Source organism: Chanos chanos, chromosome 5, assembly GCF_902362185.1.
Source record: "Chanos chanos chromosome 5, fChaCha1.1, whole genome shotgun sequence".
Classification (NCBI taxonomy): Eukaryota; Metazoa; Chordata; class Actinopteri; order Gonorynchiformes; family Chanidae; genus Chanos; species Chanos chanos.
In genome coordinates this window covers 35844143-35866904 of record NC_044499.1, presented here as the reverse complement: position 1 = coordinate 35866904, position 22762 = coordinate 35844143, and the positions used below count along the sequence as shown (strand labels likewise).

Below are 22762 nucleotides of genomic sequence, written 5' to 3'. Positions count from 1 at the left end.
TGCCTACAGCTCCCAGTTATCAAGAACTGTCAAACCTGGACGTGTTGGGAGTGCATCGTCGGGAGCTGGCTACTGGAACGGGAAGGTCTAGTCCCGCGTAATACCCCCCTTCTGGATATTTTTGAACACATTTCGTCAACAGACAAGTCGCTTGCTAAATTTGTATTGTTGCTTGGGTTTTCAAGTAGACTAGCGGAGAGGTAACTCAACTCTGTCTAAGGAATGTTTTCTTGAAATCGAAAGGAACATGATTCAGTTTAACTGGTTGGTTACTTGGTAATCGACATTCACGGCGATGTTAATGACAACAATCGAGGGAAGCCTTACTAGCTAATTAACTCTGAATACACGTTAACTATGGAGGTCCGTTCATCAAATATGCAAACTAATGACGACAGAGAGCATGAGAAACTAATGGATGAACATCTCAAAGCGAATGGGTTTTACCGAAAGAAGATAGCTAAGGATGGCTCCTGTCTGTTTAGGGCGGTCGCAGAACAGGTAACTTAAGCTTAGCCCTGATAGTTTTGATCATTCACTTGTGCTAATGTTAGCCATGCATGTTCTAAATAAGTTGATATCCGCTTTAGGTCACCTTGTTCGTTCGTTCCTAAACTTTGAACACAGCCTTGCTAGTCTTTCATACATCCTCATAAAGTTTTCACGTGTGCAACAGTAACATAGGAGCAACTCATAACAAAGTAATTGACCTCATTACAAGGTGTCATATATGACTGATGTAGTAAAAATCAATCACTTTTAAAACAACGATGTACTTCTGTAACTTTCGTGTGCGAAACGTTGCTTAATTTTCACAGTTGATATTAGCACGGCTAAAAGCATTGCTAATGTGGAGTCTAAGGTTACGATGTTAACATAGTTTGCTAAGCACTAAGCCCCAATTTAGAAAAAGATAACAAGGCTAATATATATACATATTTATATATATACTTTTTGCTGGTCAGCTAAATTTATTAACTTCGCCGAGTTAATCGGGCTGTATGACACAAAGTTAAACTATATGTACACAGAGCACAATGTAGAATATAGCTTTTTATCGAAACAGAAATATATTGAAACAGGTTTAACGTGAGAAATCATTTGTATATACTAAGTGTCTTCTGTCCTTTTAACTCGTTGTCAGGTTCTGCACTGTCAAGGCCTGCATACCAAGGTTAGGGCTGCCTGTGTGAATTACTTGAGACAGAACAGAGATTTATACGAATCGGTAAGAGGCATCTGCAACAATCCAAAAACAATACACCTTTTCTGTTTTATGGAGCTTTTGTAATAAGGACTTGGCTTGACCTATGTGATTGTTTTGTGATCTGTAGTTTATTGAGGGCGACTTTGAAGAATACCTGGAGAGGCTTCAGGACCCTCAGGTACCGAGCCAGTCAGAATCACTCCACTCACACATATTTTGTCATTTACTTTCACACACCCTTCCATCACTCCACTAAATGCTGGAAATGATGACAGTGGAAGTAATAGAATATACTTCAAGTGTACAGAAATGGATGATAGTGGAGGAAAGGGTAGTATTACTTTTTAAAGTTACCCTGTTTGAGATTGCCTCAGGTTGTGACACATCAGTGATTCTATATTTTACAGCAAGCAATGTTCTATAGCTCTCATAAGCAATTATCTATTCTTTCATTTGTGTGAAGACTAAATGCTGACCTTGTTGTTTTCCTCTTCATCTGTCTTTCTTACACCATTTTCCTGTCTGTGTCTGTAGAGTTGGGTGGGACAGGTGGAAATTACTGCATTGGCTGAGCTGTATAAGTAAGAGCTCGCAATTTTTTATTTCATTGGCGTGAGTAGTTCAGTTTGCTACATTGGCCTGGGCTGTTCTGTAGGTGGTGTGTTGTTTCTAACTCTGGTGTCTCAGGTTAATGGTACATGTTGTTTAACATGTCAGTGTTCATCAGAATATCATTCAGCACTTTTCTCAGACTCATATGTTGCTTTTAATCATTTGGTTTTTGTTTGTTTGTTTGTTTATCTGTTTCAGGCATGATTTTGTGATCTATCAGCAACCTGGACAGCCTCCTGTTAATATAACAGAGAATGGTTTCACTGATAAAGTAATGTTGCTATATCACTGTATTGCACATTTACCATTTTAAATCTTTATTGCCTTATTGTGCTGAACAATACTTTTTTTGTTTGTATCAGATATCACAGTTTACTTAAATTACAACCCACACTATTACCAGTGTGATTCCAGACAATCTGTCTCATTCTCTTTCTCTTTTGCTTTCGCTCTCTCTGTCTCAGGTTCGACTCTGTTTCCTCAATGGGAACCATTATGACAGTGTTTACCCTGCCTCTTTTCCAACAAGTTCAGCCATCTGCCAGTGTGAGTAATGACCATGGCATGCTGCTTAATATGGACTTTGTATTTTGTATCAAAACAGATTTGTTGTGATCCTGATTGAGCTCTTGAGTGAATATTTTAGTTGTTTATTTTATGTGTGTGTGTGTGTGTGTGTGTGTGTGTGTGTGTGTGTGTGTGCGTGCGTGCACAGCTATCTTGTATGAACTGCTGTATGAGCGTGTGTTTGGTGTGGATCATAAGGTGTTAGCCTCATGTTTGAAAAGAGGCAAAGAGAAGGATGAGGAGGCCGAAACAAAAGAGTGCAAGAGCAGTGACGAATCTGACATAGAAGAGGAAGATGAGTTTTGGAAAGAGACGGAAGGAAGGTTTGTGTATGGCATATTTTTTCCGCTTGCCAGATTGTCAGTTCATTTACAGTTGTCTAATGAGCTGACACTTATCTGGTGTGTTTGTATTAAGAACATGGGGAAGTAGATATCACCAACTATACACAAAGTTCACAGGCTTAAAGAGTTGCCCAGTATGCAACAGTTCCCTTCGTTATACTGGCTTTTCCTGTGTGGAAACATTCTTTATTAGGTCTATGATAATGCAGTCTGGCACATTTCGGCATACATGAAGTAATTACAGCTAAGGTGTGTGTGTGTTTGTGACATGTTTCACTGATCAGGTCCAATGAAACTGCTGGCAGGGCAGCCAACACGAACAGCAGACAACCCTATAAGGTAGTTTGACTTGTTCACACTAACACGTACACTCTCTTAAGTATTTATTTAGATATATTAAAATAGTAGACCATGGCTGTTTTGGCAACAACTGATTGTGTGCATGCATGCATGTGTGTGTGTGTGTGTGTCAGGGTCGTGAGAGGGGTCCCTCACGTGGAGGGCGTGACGCTTTCTCTCGGAAAGTGGAGAAGTCTCTGAACCCTTGCGTCTTCAGGAATGTGGAGTATGATGTGTGGGTCAGCTCTGTAAGAGGTACTGCAGTACTCCGTCAAATCATGAGATATTAATCATTAAATATGGCTCTCCACACTTTTGCCTATAGAGCCGACAGAGTATGAAATGATGGTTTCACTCATTTAGTAGCTTTTACAGTTACACTGGTGTAAAAATGAGACAGTGCCTCCTTAAATACTGAAGGATTGTTCATTTGTGGATCAACATAAATTTTCAAGTGTGCTCTCATCAATTTATCCTGTATGAGAGACAAAAGCAGAGTAGGCTAGCTGTTGCTTGTTCAATACTGTGTGCTGACAGCATTAAGTCTCTCAGTAATGAGAGTAGCATCATGTTTGGTCTATCTGTAATTTATACTAAATTTATAAAAGTCTTAATGGAGCTATAGAGCCCACAGCACATAACCACAAAATAGAATGTGTGTTTTTACAGTCCACACATGAATGTCAGATTAATGCTTAGGGAGACTCATTGACCAGTTGATCAAAAGGTGTAGGTCCACAATAACACATTGGCCCTGTTAACACCTGACATTAACATGCGTTTTGGGGTGATCTGATCACAAGTGGACAGCTCTGAGTACAGGTGTGAATGCATCCAAGATGCATTGAGATCCGATTGCTCAGACCACATTCGGAGGTGGTCTGGGATGCATACGGCCACATTGTTTTAGCAGTGTGTACGCGAATGTGTCCTGGGCCACACTGAAGCCCTGCCTACCCAACTGACATCCACTGCAAAAGTGGAAGTATGTACTCATTCGCGCACTATTTCTCATGTCCAGTTGGTTCTCAAATCGCGCAAGCTGGCTTTGTCCACAACGTCTGAAAATTTCAAAAAGCCCATAAAGATATATTACAAGTGCGTCAAACATCCCATCCCAATAGACCCTATGGTATTGTTTTGATTTCTTCTTCTTTTTTAATTTCCGGCAGACTGGGCAGGGAAGTGCATTGTTGCCTCCTGGAAGTTAAAGACAACAATGCATTTGGTTTTTTCAAACAGAAATGATGTACGTGTTTATTTGCGGGGAAGTGAGATCCGATCACAAGTGGTCACTTGAGATGCATGTGGAGATGCATTTCAATACAAGGTGTGAGCTGAGGTACTTAGAGCTGTTCATTTATGATCGGATCACCCAAGACGCATGTTAATGCCAGGTATGAACAGGGCCATTAATTTACGGGAAACTCAGAGTGTAGTGTAGTCCTCTTTAAAATGTGTGTGTTGCGTTTGTTTATATGTGTTGGGACTTTTTCTTATTCCATGTGTATGTGTTTTGTTAAGAACTCAGAAGAGTGTGTGTGTATGATGTTTTGCAGCCCAGCAGAAGCGTGATTTCTGTATGGCAGCGGGACTGCAGTACACCGTGGGAGACACATGCAAGGTGAGCCAAGTGACTTGGGTGTATCAGTACTTGTGTGCCGGCTATCATTTGTTTACTGTTACTGTTTAAAAGTAACTGCAGAATATCAACAGCAGCCTGGTCTCAAAAAGCAGTCTCCTTAGGAAAGGTTAGGTCTGGTGTTACCCTCTTTGTGATCTCTTTAACATGACACTCTGGGTTAGTGTATAAATATCTCACGGGTAATGACTTTTTTTGAGGACTTTTTGGTATATTTTTTGCTGACAGTGATTGATCCATAAGTGTTTGCCTGACTAACAGTGCATAATGTGCCTTGCTCAGGTGCGTCTGAACGGTCGTTCCTACAGTGCTTACATAGAGGAGGTCAGCCCCAACAATGGCCCTGTCACTGTCTACATAGAACACCTCAAAAAAAAGTATGTACTGTCCTGTGTGCGTACGTTTCTCCCTTTGCTCTATTTTAGAGTTATTTAGTTATATTGGTCTTATTTAAAAAGAAAACTATAGTAGAGGAATAATAAATTATTATTGTCATTGTTAAAATATGAATTTTTTTTCATTCATAACTGAAATGCTCAGTTACTTGATAAGATGTGTCACAGCTTAAATGATCTTAAAATTGTTATTGTAATTCAGAATTAGGATTCAGATGTATTTATGTGTGGCATACATAAGTGGACGTGTATGTACAAATTTGAATTGGCAGGCACACCTTGCCATTGTGGGATCTATGCTTTCCATCTGAGGACAGACCATCCTGGAGTAGGGTGACTGAGAGAGGCAGAAAACACCATGTAGCCAATGTTAATGGACACACACCCTCTGGTATGATTTACACCCCTAGAACTCTGTTCACACATGCACACAAACACACTCACGTGCGAAAGTACAGTTTAGTACCAGGTAGTGATTTTATGTTTCACTTCCCTTAGACTGGGAAACCAAAGGAGGAAAGAAGCTCAGCAAATCTGTGTCAAGTGCTCCCCAGGCCACAGCAGGCCTTGCCCCTGGCAACCGCGTGCAGAAACAGCATTCTTGGCCCCCATTAGCAAGTGTAGAGGAGCAGGCAGGGGCAAGGAATGGGACTTCCAGGTGTGTAATCCAGCAACTCCACACAAGCACAGATCTCACAGGCCAGAGACTGTACGTGTTCCAAAAGCCCAATCTGTGTGTGCTTGCAGGAGGGTAGTTGACAGTGTCGCTGCAGTGGGTTTGTCGCCTAAGGAAGAGGAGGAGAAAGTGCTGCTGGAGCTTCTTAACAGAGATGAAGAATCTTTTCCTGCTCTTGGAGCAAGCACACAAACGGTACTGCACAGCAGTGATGTCCAGAGTGACATATCATTTAGTATATGTCACAACACTGACTTTCACAGTCTGCAGACTGTTTCATGGTATTCTACCTTCATTCATAATTTGGACTTCAGGAATAAGTGTCTCTTTATCTGTGTCTTCTTGAACCGGGTCAGGCGGTTGAAGGGGGGAAGAGGTCTAGTGCAACACACGGTGAAAAGAGGAGCTCCCGCAAGAGGTCTGACCAAAAGGAGAAAGGCCAAGAGACAGGTGAGGGGCTGGAACTTTGGGATCGGGGTTTGATGGACCCAGGAATGTGCTCCTTAGCTGCAGTGTGCTAATGAATTGTCCTGTGAACTAAGTTTCTGTAGGTTTCCTTTTTTTTTTTTTTTTTTTTTTACGGTGTTGTGATTCACAGTACTCCCTGGTCCATTACTCTCTAAATTTTAACCAATACTGGTAGATTCAGTCTTACTGATAATTTTTGGGGTACAGGCACTAAAGAGTCCCAAGTTCAACCCCAGAAGACGTTTCAGAGAGGAGAGATGGGCAAACATGCGGTGAGTTTCTTTATCTTTTTATTTACAGTAAACAATTACATTTGTTTATCTTTTCTTGGATGAATGTTAGTGACTAAATTGAGTATTGTTTTTGATGTTGTTTCTACTCTTCCAGAAGAAGGGGTCAGTTGACCAAGACCACAGAAGCTCTCCCATCATTGAAGAGAAATCCAAACCCTCGCCCACCCCCCTACCTTCTTTAGCTGGCACCCCCTCTCAACCCTCTTCTGCCCCCGTGTCCACTAAACCTGTCCCAGCCCCTTCTCAGAATGCTCCCTCATCCACCCCACCACCACTAACTCAGCCCAATAGTGTACCTGTAGCAACCCCTGTTGCATCTCAGACTGACTCCATCTCTGTATCTACCCCTGTATCCTCTAAAACCACTCAGGCTCCTGTAGCTGGCACAGTCCCTGCTGAGCCTGCCCCTGCTCCTTCCCCTGGACTTTCTCAAATTGCTCCTGTTAGCCAAGCGTCCGCCTCTGTCTCCTCAGAAGCTCTACCCTCCACTGCACCGTCTTCTGTCCCAGCTCCAGCTGCCCCTTCCCTCTCTTTTTGTGCCCCTGTCTCTTATGTTGTGGTCTCTGACCGCACAAAAAGTGACCCTCCCTCATCCGACCCTCTTTCCCTCAAACTCACTGGTACTGCTGCCATGTGTCCTGTAGCTTCATCTGCCCCTAGCACTGCCGTGACATCTCCTGCTGTATCTGCCCCACTTACCACCGTTCAGACTGCTGCTGCTGTGTCTACTGTCAGTGCTGTAGATGCCACCCCACCCACCTGTGCCTCCCCTGCTCAAGGTGTTCTCTCCTCTGCCCCTGTGCAGGCCTCTGTACCAGTCACAGCATTCCCTGTCTCTGTTGCATCTTCTGCTCCTGCCTCCTTGCCCATGCATACAGCGGCGGTCAGCTCTCCTTCACTGAAGCCTACCCCTCCCCCCCAGACTGCCCATGTGCCAGCTCCTCCTGATTCCCAGAATGCCCCTATCCCTGTTCCACCCTTTCAGGCACCTCCCGTGCCCCCTGTCTCTCTGCCTCCAATCATACCCAATTCTTCAGAGCCGCATGCTGCACCTGGACCTGCTGTCGGTAAGAGCTGTTTATGCTGTCACTACCCACTCTGTTACTTCATGTTGAATGAGTATTAATATTTGATGTTTTGAGACTTCTCTTGCTCATGGCATTTCATTTCAAGTCATTCAGTGCACTTGCCTAAAAAAACATGAATTGAAGTGCTTGCTCTTCGTAGAAGTTTTGTTTAAACTGTGGCCATTCAGTATTTCATAGAATGTGAACTTTGATGCTTTTCTTTTATAATTATTTAATATTGCACCTTTTACTTTCATCAGGTATCGCTACCTCTGTAGGGTCAGATTACCATTCGCAGCCCCCAGCACCCAATCAGCCTCCATTCGTCTCCCAGATTCTACAGGATCCACTGTACCCGGGATTCCCACAAAACGATAAGGGAGAAAGAATTCCGACACCTCCATATTCCCTCCAACGCACTGGAGAGGACTTGCCTAACGGTAAAGATTATAAACTTGGTATCCCAAGAATATCACAGAAACAGTTCTCTTCCCACCCATTTCGCCTCAGGGACAAATTTAATATAGAAGATGACTTGCAACTTAAGCACATCATCTCCACTTCAGTAAACTAGCTTTCAACTGATTTAAAAAAAAAAAATGCATTGAATGTGATCATCAGTAGTAACCTATACAAATAGCATTCTTGGGTACATGATGTTCCATCATAATGTGTGTTCCGCCTGGCAAATTTTTGAAAACTAGTCTTAAGCATTTGTGTACTTCTTGTCTTCTTTGTCAGATGTGAATGTGCTTAGATTCTTCTTCAATCTCGGACTCAGGGTGAGAGTAAACAATTTTTTTTTTTGTTGTTCCACTCTCAGATGTTAACATTTCATATAAGATTGAAGAGCACACTAATGATAACAACACAAAATACTGTCTCCTTCTGTCCTCTCTCTTCTCAGGCCTACACTTGTCCGATGCATGCACCTGCCTCCTATCTTTTTCATCTACAAGCTCATGCCATGCAGTCCAAAATGCCCACTTCTACCCCAAGCCCCTACATGCCCCCCTCGTTCCCAGACAACACCATCAAGAGAGTGATCCCATCTCCTAGTGGCTCCTTTGTACCAGAGAGCTATAGTAACATGCCTATGGGATCAGCAAGAGTGGGAAATTCCCCTGCAGGACAGTTTGAGCCCCAGGGTGTGGTTTTGTCTTCTCCTCAAGCAGAGCCTCCAACTAGAGTGGGATACAACCCCAACACTCAGACAACACCTCTGCACATGCCTCCACGTCCAAATGTTCCCATGCCCTGGCCTACCCTGCCCCAACCAGGGGTTTTCCCTGGAGTTTACCCTCCTCCACATCATGTTCCCCCTCCTCAGTACCCTCCTCCTCCTCTTCCTCCTCAGTGTGCTCCTTCAGGGGGACAGCTGTACCCACCTACCTCGCTAGGACCACAGAGGCTACCCCTTCCTCATCTAATGCCCCCTGAAATGCTCAATCTCCCCACACAGGCATCAAAAGACTTCACATTATGTGGTCCAATGGCCACTGCTGCTACAACAGTGGAAAGTGGACAGGGAGATGTTCAGAGGTCTGTTCTTCCAGCTATGGAAAAGGTTGCGTGGCAGCCACCTACCAGAAGTGGAGATTGTAAGCTTGGGAACGTTGCTATGGTTATGCCAACTGTTGATGCACAATATGGTGGCCCTAATCCAGTTGCCCAGTCATTTTCTATTTGCCTCCCTCCAAAGGAAGGATCAGAACCTCCAAGTCAGTTTTTAGCAGGTAGGCTGGTTAGAGATGATGGCATCACAAGCGTTCTACAAAGCAGTTCTCCAGGTGGACCTGTGATAGGGCTGGAACTGAGTCCGGCAGTGTCCGATATCCAGTCGTGCTCTCCGGCGGAGGACTGGGAGTCTGAAGTGGCACTTCATGCAGCAGACTTGAGAAACGGCCGTTCGTTCCATAGCCGATCTTTCAAGGGAGCTGGGAGGCATGGCCAAGAGGACGGACGAGGCTTTAGGAGGAGAGGATCCCGTGGGCGAAGAGAGTATGGTCAGTGGGGGAGGATGGATTATCAGTCATCGCACTTTAGAGGACAGAGTGGGAGGGGCAGGATGCAGAGCTACAATCAGCACTCCAGGGGCAGAGAAGCAGGTCACACAGGAGGACAGTTTCCTATGTAAATCTCTGAAATACAAATTCAGTCATTCTTTTTCTGTGGATTTTCCAGTTTGCCTGAGTATTTTTTTCTTTTTACTTTGTTTACCTATATTTAGTTGTGGTACACTTGATTTTCCTCTCTGCTTTAAAGTGATCGATGTGTTTGTTTTCTGTCTGGTCACTGGGAGTGTCTGGATTTATTATCTAAGCTTATTAAAATTTGGAAAATGAAGAAAAAATGGCCAGATCTGTCTGACATCGACATGTCTGTGAAAGACCTCTTGTCAACAATATACAACTATCCCATATATTCATTAATATGATTTAATATTTTTCCATTAATTAACTGATGTATCAAATTTTGTGGGATTCATCTCTGTTTTGAAGGTGTTGCAGCCTGATGCTTAAGAATTGCTGTTTATTTCTGTGGAGACTCTAATGTAGAAGAGTGGAAAACACTTTATAGGTTTGTTTTTGTTTGTCAAACTACCTCTGCTTATGCAGCCACCAGTGCCTTCCAGTCAATTCTGCTGTTGTCTGTCTGGCTTTAAGAGCTGTTTCTGTAATGCTGCATTTTAAGTTGTGCCATCTACTCTTGAGACTAGTTGTGTAATATCTTGATTTGACTGGTGAGGTTTGAAATAGACATGAATATAAGCCATACAGGAACTATTCCTACAAATACCTGAACTGAAACTGTTTTCCTCAATTTCACCTGGTATAATCTGGAAATGTGTGCTTTCATCATCCAGTTAAATTGAGCAGTCTTTTCATTTTGTCTTTTTGAGCGATGTTTACAGTGGCTCAGCCTGTTTTTGTTGGAAAAGTTCTCCTCCACTCTGACTTTGAACAACTGTAATGGGAACATTGAATGTACTCATTTTAAACGCTTAACAGGTATGGTGTGCATCCAAAGATTTTAGGTGTTGCTTGAAAGAATAAAAGTCAAAGTGTTTTATCGTATCTTTTGTCTCCCCCCCCCTCCTCTCCATTTGGCCTGGAAATATTTACCTTTGTTAGACCTGTTAGTGTTGCCATTTGCACTTAGGATACACTACAAAATGTATTAACAGTTCACACTGATATCGTGTCACTTGCTTTGTATTAGCCTTGATCTTGTTTTTTTATTTATGAGTTCAACATGCAAGGCCAGTGCATCATTGCAGCTAGGCAGGCCACTGCTCTCTGTTGCTTAGCAAACTTTGCTCGATAAGGCTGTGCTAGTTAGATCAAATTAGCAATGAACTGTTGCAAATTTTGTGGAAACCATAGTGCATGCCTCATTTGTATCAGTAGAACCACAGTTAGAGCATACTTTTATTTTAGGTCTGCTGTCTAGTATACAGAACAGAAACGACTTGGTTTCGAGCGGTTAGTGTAACATCATCCTCCCCCAGGCAGCATGAAAGCAATAAACCAAGCTCATGCATTTACCCACCCTCATAAAATATCAGTGAAAACTTCAGTCTAATCTTCAACCAAATACAACTGACAATATGAAAACATTGCGAGCTTTCGTTTATTAGAAGTGATCGAATAGAACTGATTATTTAAGCATATAATAGCTTAAATTCCTGAGTTTCAAGGTCATCGTTACATATTTCCTAACTCAACTGTTTTGAAAGAATTTAAAAAGGTACAACTGATATTTCAAGTATAATAAAATATACACTTGTAACAGTGGCATGAATCTTTTAATCAAAATACTTACATAGCAGCAACTGTTAAACTAGAAAACCCTCTAAACTGGTGTAGGGCCCAAAAATCTGCTACCCCTTCAGCTTTGATATGGATACAAATATGCGAAACTAACTTTGTGTCAACTCGCTCTTGAGAGACAAATTGCTTTAAATAAGCTTAATGTTTAGGGTTATGATTAAAATTTATTTCATATGTAAAATGCATTTTTTGACATTCTAATCATGCCTCCTGCTCGGAGTCATATGAGTTTGCGACCATTAAAACAGTGTGGTAGGTCATTTTTCAGTCAAAGGAACACACCAGCCTTTGTGGATGAACGAGAGAGGAAAGCTGGGGCTGTATGTATGGTCCATCGTGCTCTCTCTTCCTGAGTGAAGTCATACAGTGGGAGTGTCACAGCCTGATGGGCTGGTGATGCCCATAAGACCATGAACAGGAATGGAATCTTAGTCATCCAGGAAAAAGTAGTTCCCACTTCGCTTCTGCTCCACATCCTGAGGGAAGAGGGGACAAAAAAAAAAACAAAACTTGGGGCTGAACAATACACAGAGTAGCACTTCATTTTACCAGTGCTTTATCTTTGTCTTTCAGGTTTAAAAGGAGCTAACTGTAACAAATTGGTAATTAACCATTTTGTACTGTTTCTAAAGTACTACTCATGAATCTTTTTTTAAGGTAGACGGACAAAGCAGTTCATTTTGGCTTTCCTCCCTCCACTTGAAATTCCTGCTTTGCCTGTCTATAATACTTCTTCTTTATACCATACAGTTCTTGTCAATCCTGTTATCAGTCTAAAGAATTTCCTTTTCTTCTATCTGTCTTAGCCCTTTTCTGCTGTTTTACAATGCTGCTTTCCCTCTCTCACACATACTCCTGAACACTGAGTTCAATGTCTCAGCTACAGTTCCTGCCAAGCACATGAGAGAGACATCAGATCATATATAATAGTTGTTTGATTTAGACCGTGGGAGAGATAGCCCTGCCCTTAGACGTATTGTATTATTTTGCACTGGAAGATTCACCATTTGGCAAACCGAAGTAAATTAATTTTAGTCAGGTTGTGTATTCTGTGTGGCTCAAGTCCACCTTGGCGACCCTGAAGTGTGTGTGTATGTGGATGTGTGTGCTCATTTGTATTTATACCTTAATGGAATTCATCTTATTGATTCTCGGTCTGAAGTTGTTCGGGTCTCTTCTGAACGTGATCTCTAGCTGAGACAAAAACTTATTCATGCCGGCTAGCAGAGTCTGTGGACTGAAATACAAAGATAAATACAATTAAACACACAAACATGAAGAGACTAATCAGACTTAAGATCAAATAATAGTTAACCACGACAAATGCTTAATATTTAAAATACCATCTTTACCAATCTAACCTTCTGCTGTGTCTACAGTGAACTGTAAATAACAAGCGGTGCAGGTGCTATATACGTATAGCCATGTGTGTCTCTGTGTGTTTGTGCCTGTGGATGTCACCACAGTCCTTACGTGTTGGCTGATGTGCTTTTGGATGGGATCCCGTCAAACACAATGACTCTGTCTGCTAGGTACGTGGCCATAATGAAGTCATGCTCCACCACAAAGGCAGTTTTCTTAGCATGAAGTATGTATCTTTAAAAAAGAAAAAAAGAAATGCAAAAAATGAAATAAAATACAGATAATGTGCATTTCATATCAATTCCTCTGTCTAATAAACTAAACCAAAAGTATGAAATACTCAAATATACTAATATAACATTATGGAAATGTTACCGTTTGATAACTCTGGCTGCCATGAGACGCTGCTCTGAGTCCAGGTAAGCAGATGGCTCGTCGATCAGATACACATCAGCTGGTTTCCCCAAACACAGCGCCAAGGCCACACGCTGCAGTTCCCCTCCAGACAGGTTCTGCACCTACACACACACACACATACCACACAAGAGTTTTGTTTCCAAAATTTGCATAGGAAAGATAGAACAGACTTGTATGTGGGTGAGTGTGTGGTTGCCATGGTGACTCACGTCCTGATCAATGATGCTCTCAATCTGCATGGGTTTCATGACGTCTGTGATGAACTGAGGGTGTGTGTACGCATCTCGAATCTTCTCATGAAGCAGAGCACGGACGCTGCCCTGCAACACACACACACACACACATTCATATTTACACATATGGACAAAAGAGCTAAGATAGCAGCAATCCTGACAAGTCTCAGTGAGTAAGTGGAATCAGACAGGACAGGTAAAAACGACGTGGGTATATGTATGGTACAGTCAGAGGCACCTTGAATTTGGGGCTGATCTTCTGCGGCTTATAGCTCACATTCAGGATGGGCACCTCCCCTGCAACACAGACATTTTAGTGCTACGTTACTGAGCATTTGTGTCTATACATGCACACATTACAGGCCAATATACTTCACCTCCTCCGTCTGGTTTCAGGCCTCCCGCAAGCATTCTGATAAACGTCGTTTTGCCGGTACCTGCCAAAACAGAACTGTTTCAATATGCTTAACCCACATACTTCCTAAATTTTGGAAATCGAAAAGAACTGAAGGTGACCAAACTCCCTCTCCTCTCACCGTTCTCGCCGAGCATGACCATGATCTCAGAGTCGGTGAACTCTCCCTCCTTGATGAACAGCTCAAAGTCTCCCATTGTCTTCTTCATGGAGGGGTACTGATACCTGCACATCTTCTTCACCTCCTCCTCCGCTGCTGTCTCCGCCACCTTAAACACCAGAGAGGTTTCTCTGAACCTCAGGTTCTCCGTCGGCACGTAACCATCCAAGAAGATGTTAATACCTACAGACAGAGGAGGATTGGGGGAAGGGAGCAATGGATAGAGAGAGAACAAATGCCAATGAGCATACAATTGTCTTGTAGATTTTCAGCTGTAAAGATATGAATGCATGTGTGTGTGCACGTGTGCGTGTAGTGTACCTTCTCGGACGCTGAAAGGCATAGTGACCACACCATACGCGCTGGGAACTCCATACAGACAGCAGATAAAGTCTGACAAGTAATCCAGCACGCTCAGATCATGCTCCACCACAATAATATACCTAATGTACAAAAAGAGAGAGAGAGAATGGATCATTTAACACTGGATGGATGGATGGATGGATGGATGGATGGATGGATGCTTGTTATACTGACCTGTCTGGCGAGATGAGGGATCTGATGGTGATGGCGGCCTTCAGTCTCTGTTTTACATCCAGGTAACTTGATGGCTCGTCAAACATATAGCTACAGAAAGAGATGGAGAGATATGAACAACAGAAAGAGGTAGAGAGGAGCAGAAGGAGGTTCAAAACAGAGGGATAACACAGCAACTGACATGTCAGCTCTTTGGATGCAGACGACTGCGCAGGCAAACCGCTGCAGTTCTCCTCCTGAGAGGTCCTCGACATTCCGATCGCGCAGGTGCAGCAGGTCTGCCCAGAAATGGAAGCAAGTTAGTCACACACAAATGCCAGTTACAGAGAAAACCTCAGTTGCATTATAACCAACATCAGATGTAGCAGTGAATACGTTCAGCAGAATTGAATAAAGCGAAAGTGTTGTACCCAGCCGTTCACAAACTAGTTCCTGTGTCTCTGTGTCATCCTTCCTGTTCAGGATCGCTCCAACAGAGCCCTGCAGGCCACAAAAAGAAAAAGAATAAAAAATTTAAAAAACAACAACAAAAAAAAGAAGTAGAAGAAAAAAAGCACACTGAAGGTACTGGGGATAAATGTAACCATTACTGGAACCGGTTTCAATGAAATCTTTACACGTAGACCAGAAGTGTAGTCGGAACTGCTAAGTAACATTTAAGATCATCACATTCTGGAGTATGTCACTGACCTTCACTGTTTTGGGGATCTGGTCCACATACTGTGGCTTGACGATGGCCTTCAGGTCATCCTCCAGGATTTTGGTGAAATAGTTCTGCAGCTCAGAGCCTCTGAAATACGTCAGGATCTCTTGCCAGTCTGGAGGAGCCTGTAAATCCCCCAGAAAGAAAATGGAAAGTTAGTAATAAGTAACAGCTAAATGTGCTAACATAAATGCAGAATAGAGACCCGAATCACAACTGAGCTTCAAGCCGACGGTCAGCAGAATTAAGAGAGACGAGAAGTCTGCCATGTTTGTTACTAGGAATATATATACACACATACTAAAAATGAGTTAAAGGCATAAGAATTACCCTAGCAACTAGAACAGATGAGGGCTTTGTAATATTTGAATATGATAATTCTAGAGATTAATCAGCATCCACGTTAGGGAAAAGAAAAAGAAAAAAAAAAAAAAAGGAAATCAATCCACACAGCTGAGGGTTACACTCACATCATACTTTCCCAGGTTGGGTTTTTGTTTTCCTGCCAGGATCTTAAGCGCAGTGGATTTTCCAATTCCATTGGTGCCAACCAGCCCTAGCACCTCCCCTGGTCGTGGAATGGGTAGTCTAACAAAGAATTACGTTCACTGGTAAGAAACTTATTAAAAGTCTTGGATGTGAAACTGTTGGGGAACACTCAATTTGTTTTGTTCAGACAGGCTCCTCCGTGGAGGCATATGTGTGTAACTACCTGTGAAGTTTAAATGAGTTGGCACAGTATCTGTGAGTTGTTTCTTTCTCCAAATTGCTAGGTAGGTTTACGATTGATAAAGCACCAAATGGACATTTCTGCGGACACACACACAAACATAATGAGGGAAAACATAGGGTAAAAAACCTTGACCTTGACTAAGTACACTTGGTATTATCTGCTCTGGTTTGAATGCAGTTAATGTGTGAAATGGTGCAGAAGAAGAGGCAGGTTTTAGTACCTTTATGCAAATACCACATCCTATACACAGAGACTCAGAGATCCATACTATCTTACTCTGAGGAGTGACCTCAATACACAGTTTACCTGAAAAAAAAAAACAAAAAACACAGGCATAGCACGTGAATATTAAATGCAAACACATTATAGAAATAGGCAGGAGCTTACAGTATGGTAGATGAAACTGTTGTTCTTTGTAGGTTTTGTAAATCCACTGTAAACGACAGATTTGCAGGAATGCCTGTTACTTATAAGAGGCAAAAATATTCCAATGGTAAATATCTTACCCATGCGCACCACAGGACAACTCTTCTTGCACTCCTGTCGGCATTTCTTGGGTTTGCACTTATCATGGTTGACTATGGCGATTCTTGTATTCTTATCTGACATTATGCTGGGTGTTGCCTTCGTTCCCTGAACAGCTCAGACATCTGCCCTGCTCAAGGGGGAGACAGAGACCTACTGAAGATTACACTAATATCGTGCGGTAATGAATAATTAAGGAGGGTTACCATGTTTATGAATCTACCTGCACCTGCAAAACGTATCCCAGGCATCGGAAAAAAACAGTGAACAATGACCATACTTACATCGGCAGGCGAGCGAGCAAATCAGTGTTGCTTTAAATTTTCTGATAGTGTTCCGACATGTCTTTTTGAGGTAGCTACACAAGCAGCCAAAACACGCTATCTTTTCATGTGAACTACAGCCAGGGCTAAAGCTGGCATCGACAATATTAACCAAGATACACTTATTACAAAAAAACTGACGAGGCGGACGCGAACATTGGGCTTGGCTATCAAGACTGTCACTGAAGTTTGTAACCACGTTTCTGTTACCAAATTAGCCTCCATAGTTGACATATGCGAGCTACTGCTCTCACAATGATGAAATTGACTTACTTTTTTCCAACACACCCCGACCGCCTCCTTTCAAGGCCCACTTAGATAGTCAGGATGAAGAGTCCTAGTTTATATTACTATCCCCTCTTTTCAGGCAACGTGTTCTATGGATGACAGGGGAAAAATGGCGGCAATGAAGACTGCGTTTTAAAATAGCGCCTGCAATACCATGACCTCATCCATATGCGACAGAACCGGGAAACGGACTTCAATTCGAAGTGAAAAAATTCGGGTCCTGGAATGTGATGTTTGAACAAAAATGTTATCCTCTTCAGGTTAAGATAAAACAGATATTCATTGGACCACAGGTAAAATATTTACTAACAAATTGTTCCAAATGCTTTCTCAATTCCCAATGCTTTGCGGAAAATTGTAGCGTAGCTTGCTAGCAAAGCTTTCTTGTCTTTCGCATATCGAATGTCGAGTGAATTTGAATTTATTTGTAAGTCACAGTTTTACGCGTGAGGCTTTGAATGCTAAATACGAACTTCTCTGTTACTTCAGTTACGATGGCGACCGCAAATAAAACCCCACCTGGCGCAGACCCTAAACAGCTGGAACGCACCGGCACCGTAAGGGAGATCGGGTCTCAGGCCGTTTGGTCACTGTCGTCTTGCAAACCTGGTGTGTGTCTGTGCATAACATTCTTATTCCGTCTTATTTTTTAAATAGATGGTCAAATTAAGTGACTGTCTGCCTCCTCCAATATCTGTGCAGGATTTGGGGTAGATCAGCTGAGAGATGATAACCTGGAGACCTATTGGCAGTCTGATGGCTCCCAACCTCATCTTGTAAACATTCAATTCAGGTACAATGAGTGTGTGTGTTTCGGTCTGGCAATGATCATTTTTTTGTTTTTAGGCAACTGTCTGCTCATTCAAGGTTCTGAGTGTTGAGTGTCTCTGTTTCAAATTGCATGACACAGCCTCGTACATAGTTTCTGTTGTTATGGGCTCTTTTGACGTGTTCTGTTTCAGGAGAAAGACAACAGTGAAGATGTTGTGTATTTATGCAGATTATAAGTCAGATGAGAGCTACACTCCAAGCAAGATCTCTGTCAGAGTTGGAAATAATTTTCACAACCTTCAAGAGATTCGGGTGAGAAATCAGAATTTAGTTGGTTTATGTCTTATGTTGTTTGGCTACAACAATGACTTTAATGCTCTGCTTTTAGAAAGGGTTTGCTCATAGTTACTGAGCACGCTAGATGTTTATTCTACAAAAGTCTGACTTGTATGCATGTATCTCAGGTCAGTCTGCATGTGAAAGAATGGCTCATATCAGTGAAAGATAACAGAACATTAATACCAGGCAACTGTCTAAATCATTATGAAACAAATCAATAAAACTGCCCTCTATTTTTCTGTTCATGTGTGCCTGTGTGTATATTCTTAGCAACTGGAGATGGTAGAGCCAAGTGGTTGGATTCACATCCCTCTTTTGGATTTGAATACTCCGATTCGAACCTTCATGATCCAGATCGCCGTGTTGGCCAACCATCAGAATGGCAGAGACACACACATGCGACAGATCAAAGTTTACACGCCTGTAGAGGAGAGCTCCATCGGCAAATTCCCGCGATGCACCACAGTGGACTTCATGATGTATCGCACCATCAGATAACAAAAGCAGTGCTCAATCACAATGCAGCCATGCAAACTGAAGACCCTGGTGACTGGGCAAGGCTTGACACCATACCCTGTGTTTTCAGACACAATGACTGACGTTTTAAAGAGAAGTTGTGTCTGTCTCTCAACTGTAATCTCAAATGGATAAGGCCAAATGATCTTGTCTTATGTGCCAATTTGTGTTTTAGGATCAGAACTTTGTAAACATTAAATTTAATATTTCTGCTAAAAATGTACTATGAATAAAACACAAATAACTGTACCTGAGAGAAGCTTTCTTGTTTGCAGAAATTGTCTGTGTGATATTGGAGTAATGCCAGATCTGTTCACCAGAGGGCACAACATCACCAGTTCCAACCGCATTTCTCAACTTATGTGTTCCTGATACCATGACAAAATACATAAATAATATTGAGGTGTGAAATATGTGTCAATGACATATTCTGGGTATGCTTCTCCTGAAGGGATAGGTATTATACTTGGAACTATATTCACACTTGAGAGATTCAGATGTTCTTTCTGCTAAATGTATGCAGTTGACGTTGTTAAGGTCAGAGACACGGCCACTTGTAGGCGATACATGACAGAATGAGTCACTCTGACCTGTTATTTTAACCGAGCACCATGGGGTTAGAGACGTGTCCTATATAATTTGGTAATGTGTTCTGAAAACCATAGACATCACTGAGCTCTACTGAGACCTGACAGTATTGAAATATTGAGCAGGGAGCGTGATTTTATAAGTATTTGTCAGAAATATTTACCATATTTAATATACAAGCAGTTTAACAAAACCTTGTTAATATGCAAACAAAATATTGTCTGATTTAGTAGCAGTAATATGGTTTGACAGATTACTATATTACTATTTTATTATGCTATACACTATTACCCTTCATACATAGCTATTGCTATTGGACATTTTAAATTATGTTATTGGGCAGTGAGAACTGTTTTAACACTATGTCATAACTTTCCGTTGGCGGCCTGAAGTATACATGACTTCCTCTGAATTGTGTGAAAGCCTTATGCACCCTGTGTATGTATGAGCTGATGTGCAGGCATCCTGTTAGCAGCCTGTGTGGTTTGCATGCTTTAAACTTGATGATGACGATGTTGGCTCAGTTGCAGAAAAGAGCTGGCAGGAACATTTCTTCTTTGTTTCGTTAAGGTGCGGCCATCAGTCTCGCTTCAAGCAAGTGCACAGTTAGTTTCCTATAATAACACCAAGATGCTGAGGAATTTTCTTCTTTTGTTTGTTTTTGGTAAGTGATCTGAAACAATTTTGAATGAATTTATGATTTTCTTTTTTTTTTTAAATAGAAGGAGTGGTTTATTTGATCTTTTTTGACTAAAGCGTGTTTGTCACGTGTTGTCACCCACATCTTGCTCAGCGCATAAATGCTGACAAAATCTACATACACCAAGATGGTATATGCAAAACTCTTTGTTGAACTGCCCCTCAGAATTAGCCATTTAGTTGTCTGAAAACAAGATTTACTTTTTTGTTTGTCTGTTTTTTGTTTTGTTTTTTTGTAATTTTTATTCTTGCACAGTAACATAAAATTACGAATCTAGAATTTCGAATTTCGAATTTGAAATATTTAAAATGGAAGCATACAGCACATGCAAACTGGAACTTCACACTTAAATGTATTGTACTGGGACTCTCAAGTGTGTTTAATTTGATGAGATGTACAGTATTTTGCTGAGTCGCAGACAGAATGCTGAACACTCTCTTGCCTCCTGTAGCGTGGCTGTGTGCTGCTGGGCATTTTCAGACTTTAGCGCCAAAGTCCTCAGTGACCGCCAGTGATCCACAAGAAGCCATGAATCCAACAAATTCTAACAATACACATTCAAACACTTCTGAAAATGGTATAACCCAAGGAGACGGCGATAATTCAGGGGATGACTTAGAGGAATCGGAAGAAGGCTTCCCAGCTCAGGATTACGATAACAGCTTAAACCAAACAAGCCTTGATGCAGGGAACAGAACGACTGAAACTGGTACACCCAGTTTGACCACCCTGGAGACAAACCATACATCTGGGTCATCATACACATCACCAAATATGAGTGCCACAACCCCTGTGTCTCCTAGAAGTAGTAGTATAACTACAGGCCTCAGGCAACAAGGTGAGTCACTAGTTCCAATTATGTTCTGTCCCTAACAGCAGATTTAGGATCAGCTCTTCTAGTCTTAACTGTTATAAAGATGGCAATATTACAGTTTCACATATAGGCGTACTGCATCTACTCCAAACCCCATTTTGAAAACTGAAGAATGTCACATGTGATTCCATTTCCTGATAGCCATGCTCTTGTCTGTTGTGCTCTACTTATATTCTTCAGGTGCCTGCATTCAGACTCTTGCATGATACCACCATGTGCAGATAGAACTTCTGACAGTTTCAAGTGGCACATTCATAGCTTAACAAGAAAACCTTTGAGGCCCCAAATGGATTATATGAATGTTCACGAGGGTAGAAGACTGAGAGCCTTGTCTGAGCATTTGGGGGCCTGAAATGCTATCACAGATTGGAAATGAATAGATGAATTGGGTTACTATGGCGCTTAGAAAAATACCCATAGAGTAATTTAAGACAAGTTCAAAAGGTCCAGGGAAGAGGTTATAGACTGGGCTGAAGGTTTTGGGTGTACTTTACAGTACTAGTACTTTCTAGAGTAGAGGATACCAAAGTCACTCCAACAGGACTGGGTTGTATAAATGTGTTTGAATTAGATTTTCTATCAGTTATTAATTAAAGCCTGAAATCCCACTGAGAGTCCTCTGGAGTCAAGTGATTCTTTTAACAAATAATGAACTACTGAACTACTGGCCTTCCCTTCAGGACTTATAAAAGTCACTGTGTACAGCGTGCAGTCAGCTGTCCCTTCTGTATTCAATACTCAAAACATACTGGCCAAGTCAAACGATGCTGGCCCTACATCAGTTAACAAGAGGCTCATTTAAAATGTTCTTCTGTATATCACAAGCCTAGTCTAACCTTTCAGTACTACACGCAAGATGTAGAGGTAGGCACATGATCTAACAGGTACAAAATATCTTTTTGCTTCAAGTTTTCTGATGCCAGCATGGGAGAGAGAGAGAGAGAGAGAGAGATAGAGAATAAGTGAGATTCTCTTTTCTTGTTCTTTGCCTCGCTACAGCAATTTCCTGTCAGTCTCACCACAACAATCACACATCTCTCTCCCTGTCACACGCACAAGCAAACACATGCACACACAAACCTCCCTGCAAGCACATTCAGACAATCCGCCCACTTTATGTATGTCGTGTTCCATTTATTACTTCCCCTTAATATATTAACATATTTACTCAATGTGCCCATCTGTAATAAATAAATTATATAACATAAAATTATTAAAGTTACAGATTTATGCTGGAATGGGATGATGGTTCTATTCCAGAAATGCAAAATAGTCATGTTTTATCAACCATTCCCTAACAAACACATTTCAACTTTGTTTGGATGAGCAAAGAAAATCTAATCTGTTACACAGGACTGGGTGTTGGTGGAGCTTGTACTCATGTATCTGTTGAAGGAGAAGACAGTAAAAGAGTTCACACTTCTTTCATGTTTCTCCTGCTGAACCAGAGCAACCTTCTGCAGTAACAGTATCAATGACATTCAGGGCCAGAAGGGAAGGTGATTAGGTTGTGGTTGCCTTTGATTTTATAATGAAAGTTCATCTGATTATAGTCATAAAGTGACTGAATGAACATGACTTTGTATTGATGCTGTTTAATATTATGACTAGTATTCTGAGGTATGTGCATGTGCGTGGACATGCATGTGCGTGCATGCATGCATGTGTGTGTGTGTGTGTGTGTGTGTGTGTGTGTGGTGCTCGGCTCAGAATTTTTTTTACAATGGCATTTGTGGCATAGTGGCATTTGATTTGATCAGACAGTGGGGGATCTTTCAGTATGACTGATGAAAATTAGTTTTGATTTGTACTCATTCAAATTCAGATGTGTGACA

General features: G+C 41.8%; 3 protein-coding genes across 4 annotated transcripts; 2 read left to right on the top strand and 1 right to left on the bottom strand.

Moving 5' to 3' along the window:
- Positions 1-357: 357 nt before the first annotated feature.
- Positions 358-9891, top strand: otud4 (OTU deubiquitinase 4). Its single transcript, XM_030774926.1, has 20 exons — positions 358-501; positions 1145-1228; positions 1335-1385; positions 1742-1788; positions 2018-2090; positions 2284-2365; positions 2535-2709; positions 3015-3069; positions 3204-3324; positions 4629-4693; positions 4994-5088; positions 5379-5497; positions 5605-5764; positions 5854-5977; positions 6139-6232; positions 6458-6522; positions 6638-7610; positions 7871-8050; positions 8352-8392; positions 8518-9891. Exons 1-20 carry the CDS (start codon positions 358-360, stop codon positions 9745-9747), a joined length of 3978 nt encoding a protein of 1325 aa, XP_030630786.1. The 3' UTR covers positions 9748-9891.
- Positions 9892-11087: 1196 nt separating this feature from the next.
- Positions 11088-17218, bottom strand: abce1 (ATP-binding cassette, sub-family E (OABP), member 1). Of its 2 annotated transcripts, none has more exons than XM_030773461.1 (18): positions 17125-17218; positions 16510-16681; positions 16224-16309; positions 15983-16080; positions 15741-15858; positions 15258-15395; positions 14978-15047; positions 14749-14845; positions 14568-14657; positions 14352-14473; positions 13992-14213; positions 13833-13892; positions 13694-13752; positions 13432-13542; positions 13181-13323; positions 12917-13039; positions 12569-12680; positions 11088-11919 (listed from the first exon to the last, which is right to left on the bottom strand). In XM_030773461.1, the coding sequence occupies exons 2-18, from the start codon at positions 16610-16612 to the stop codon at positions 11872-11874; spliced, it is 1800 nt and encodes a 599-aa protein (XP_030629321.1). In that variant the 5' UTR covers positions 16613-16681; positions 17125-17218; the 3' UTR covers positions 11088-11871. The 2 variants fall into 2 exon arrangements, with proteins under 2 accessions (XP_030629321.1, XP_030629320.1); XM_030773460.1 differs by having other exon boundaries at positions 16510-16658.
- Positions 17219-17344: 126 nt separating this feature from the next.
- anapc10 (anaphase promoting complex subunit 10) lies at positions 17345-18814 on the top strand. The gene is made up of 5 exons (XM_030775662.1): positions 17345-17432; positions 17629-17748; positions 17842-17932; positions 18102-18222; positions 18520-18814. The coding sequence occupies exons 2-5, from the start codon at positions 17634-17636 to the stop codon at positions 18745-18747; spliced, it is 555 nt and encodes a 184-aa protein (XP_030631522.1). The 5' UTR covers positions 17345-17432; positions 17629-17633; the 3' UTR covers positions 18748-18814.
- Positions 18815-22762: the final 3948 nt, after the last annotated feature.

Bases quoted from the DNA above. Each gene is read 5' to 3' on its own strand.
- abce1 (XM_030773461.1), bottom strand. From the start codon at position 16,612: ATGTCAGATAAGAATACAAGAATCGCCATAGTCAACCATGATAAGTGC. The intron at 14,474-14,567 runs GTCAGTATAACA...TTTGTACATTAG, and splicing joins TCCCTCATCTCGCCAGACAG to GTATATTATTGTGGTGGAGC. The intron at 12,681-12,916 runs GTAAGGACTGTG...TTTGTATTTCAG, and splicing joins AAAAGCACATCAGCCAACAC to TCCACAGACTCTGCTAGCCG.
- otud4 (XM_030774926.1), top strand. From the start codon at position 358: ATGGAGGTCCGTTCATCAAATATGCAAACTAATGACGACAGAGAGCAT. The intron at 5,765-5,853 runs GTGTGTAATCCA...GTGTGCTTGCAG, and splicing joins GCAAGGAATGGGACTTCCAG to GAGGGTAGTTGACAGTGTCG. The intron at 7,611-7,870 runs GTAAGAGCTGTT...TACTTTCATCAG, and splicing joins TGCACCTGGACCTGCTGTCG to GTATCGCTACCTCTGTAGGG.
- anapc10 (XM_030775662.1), top strand. From the start codon at position 17,634: ATGGCGACCGCAAATAAAACCCCACCTGGCGCAGACCCTAAACAGCTG. The intron at 17,749-17,841 runs GTGTGTGTCTGT...ATATCTGTGCAG, and splicing joins ACTGTCGTCTTGCAAACCTG to GATTTGGGGTAGATCAGCTG. The intron at 17,933-18,101 runs GTACAATGAGTG...GTTCTGTTTCAG, and splicing joins CTTGTAAACATTCAATTCAG to GAGAAAGACAACAGTGAAGA.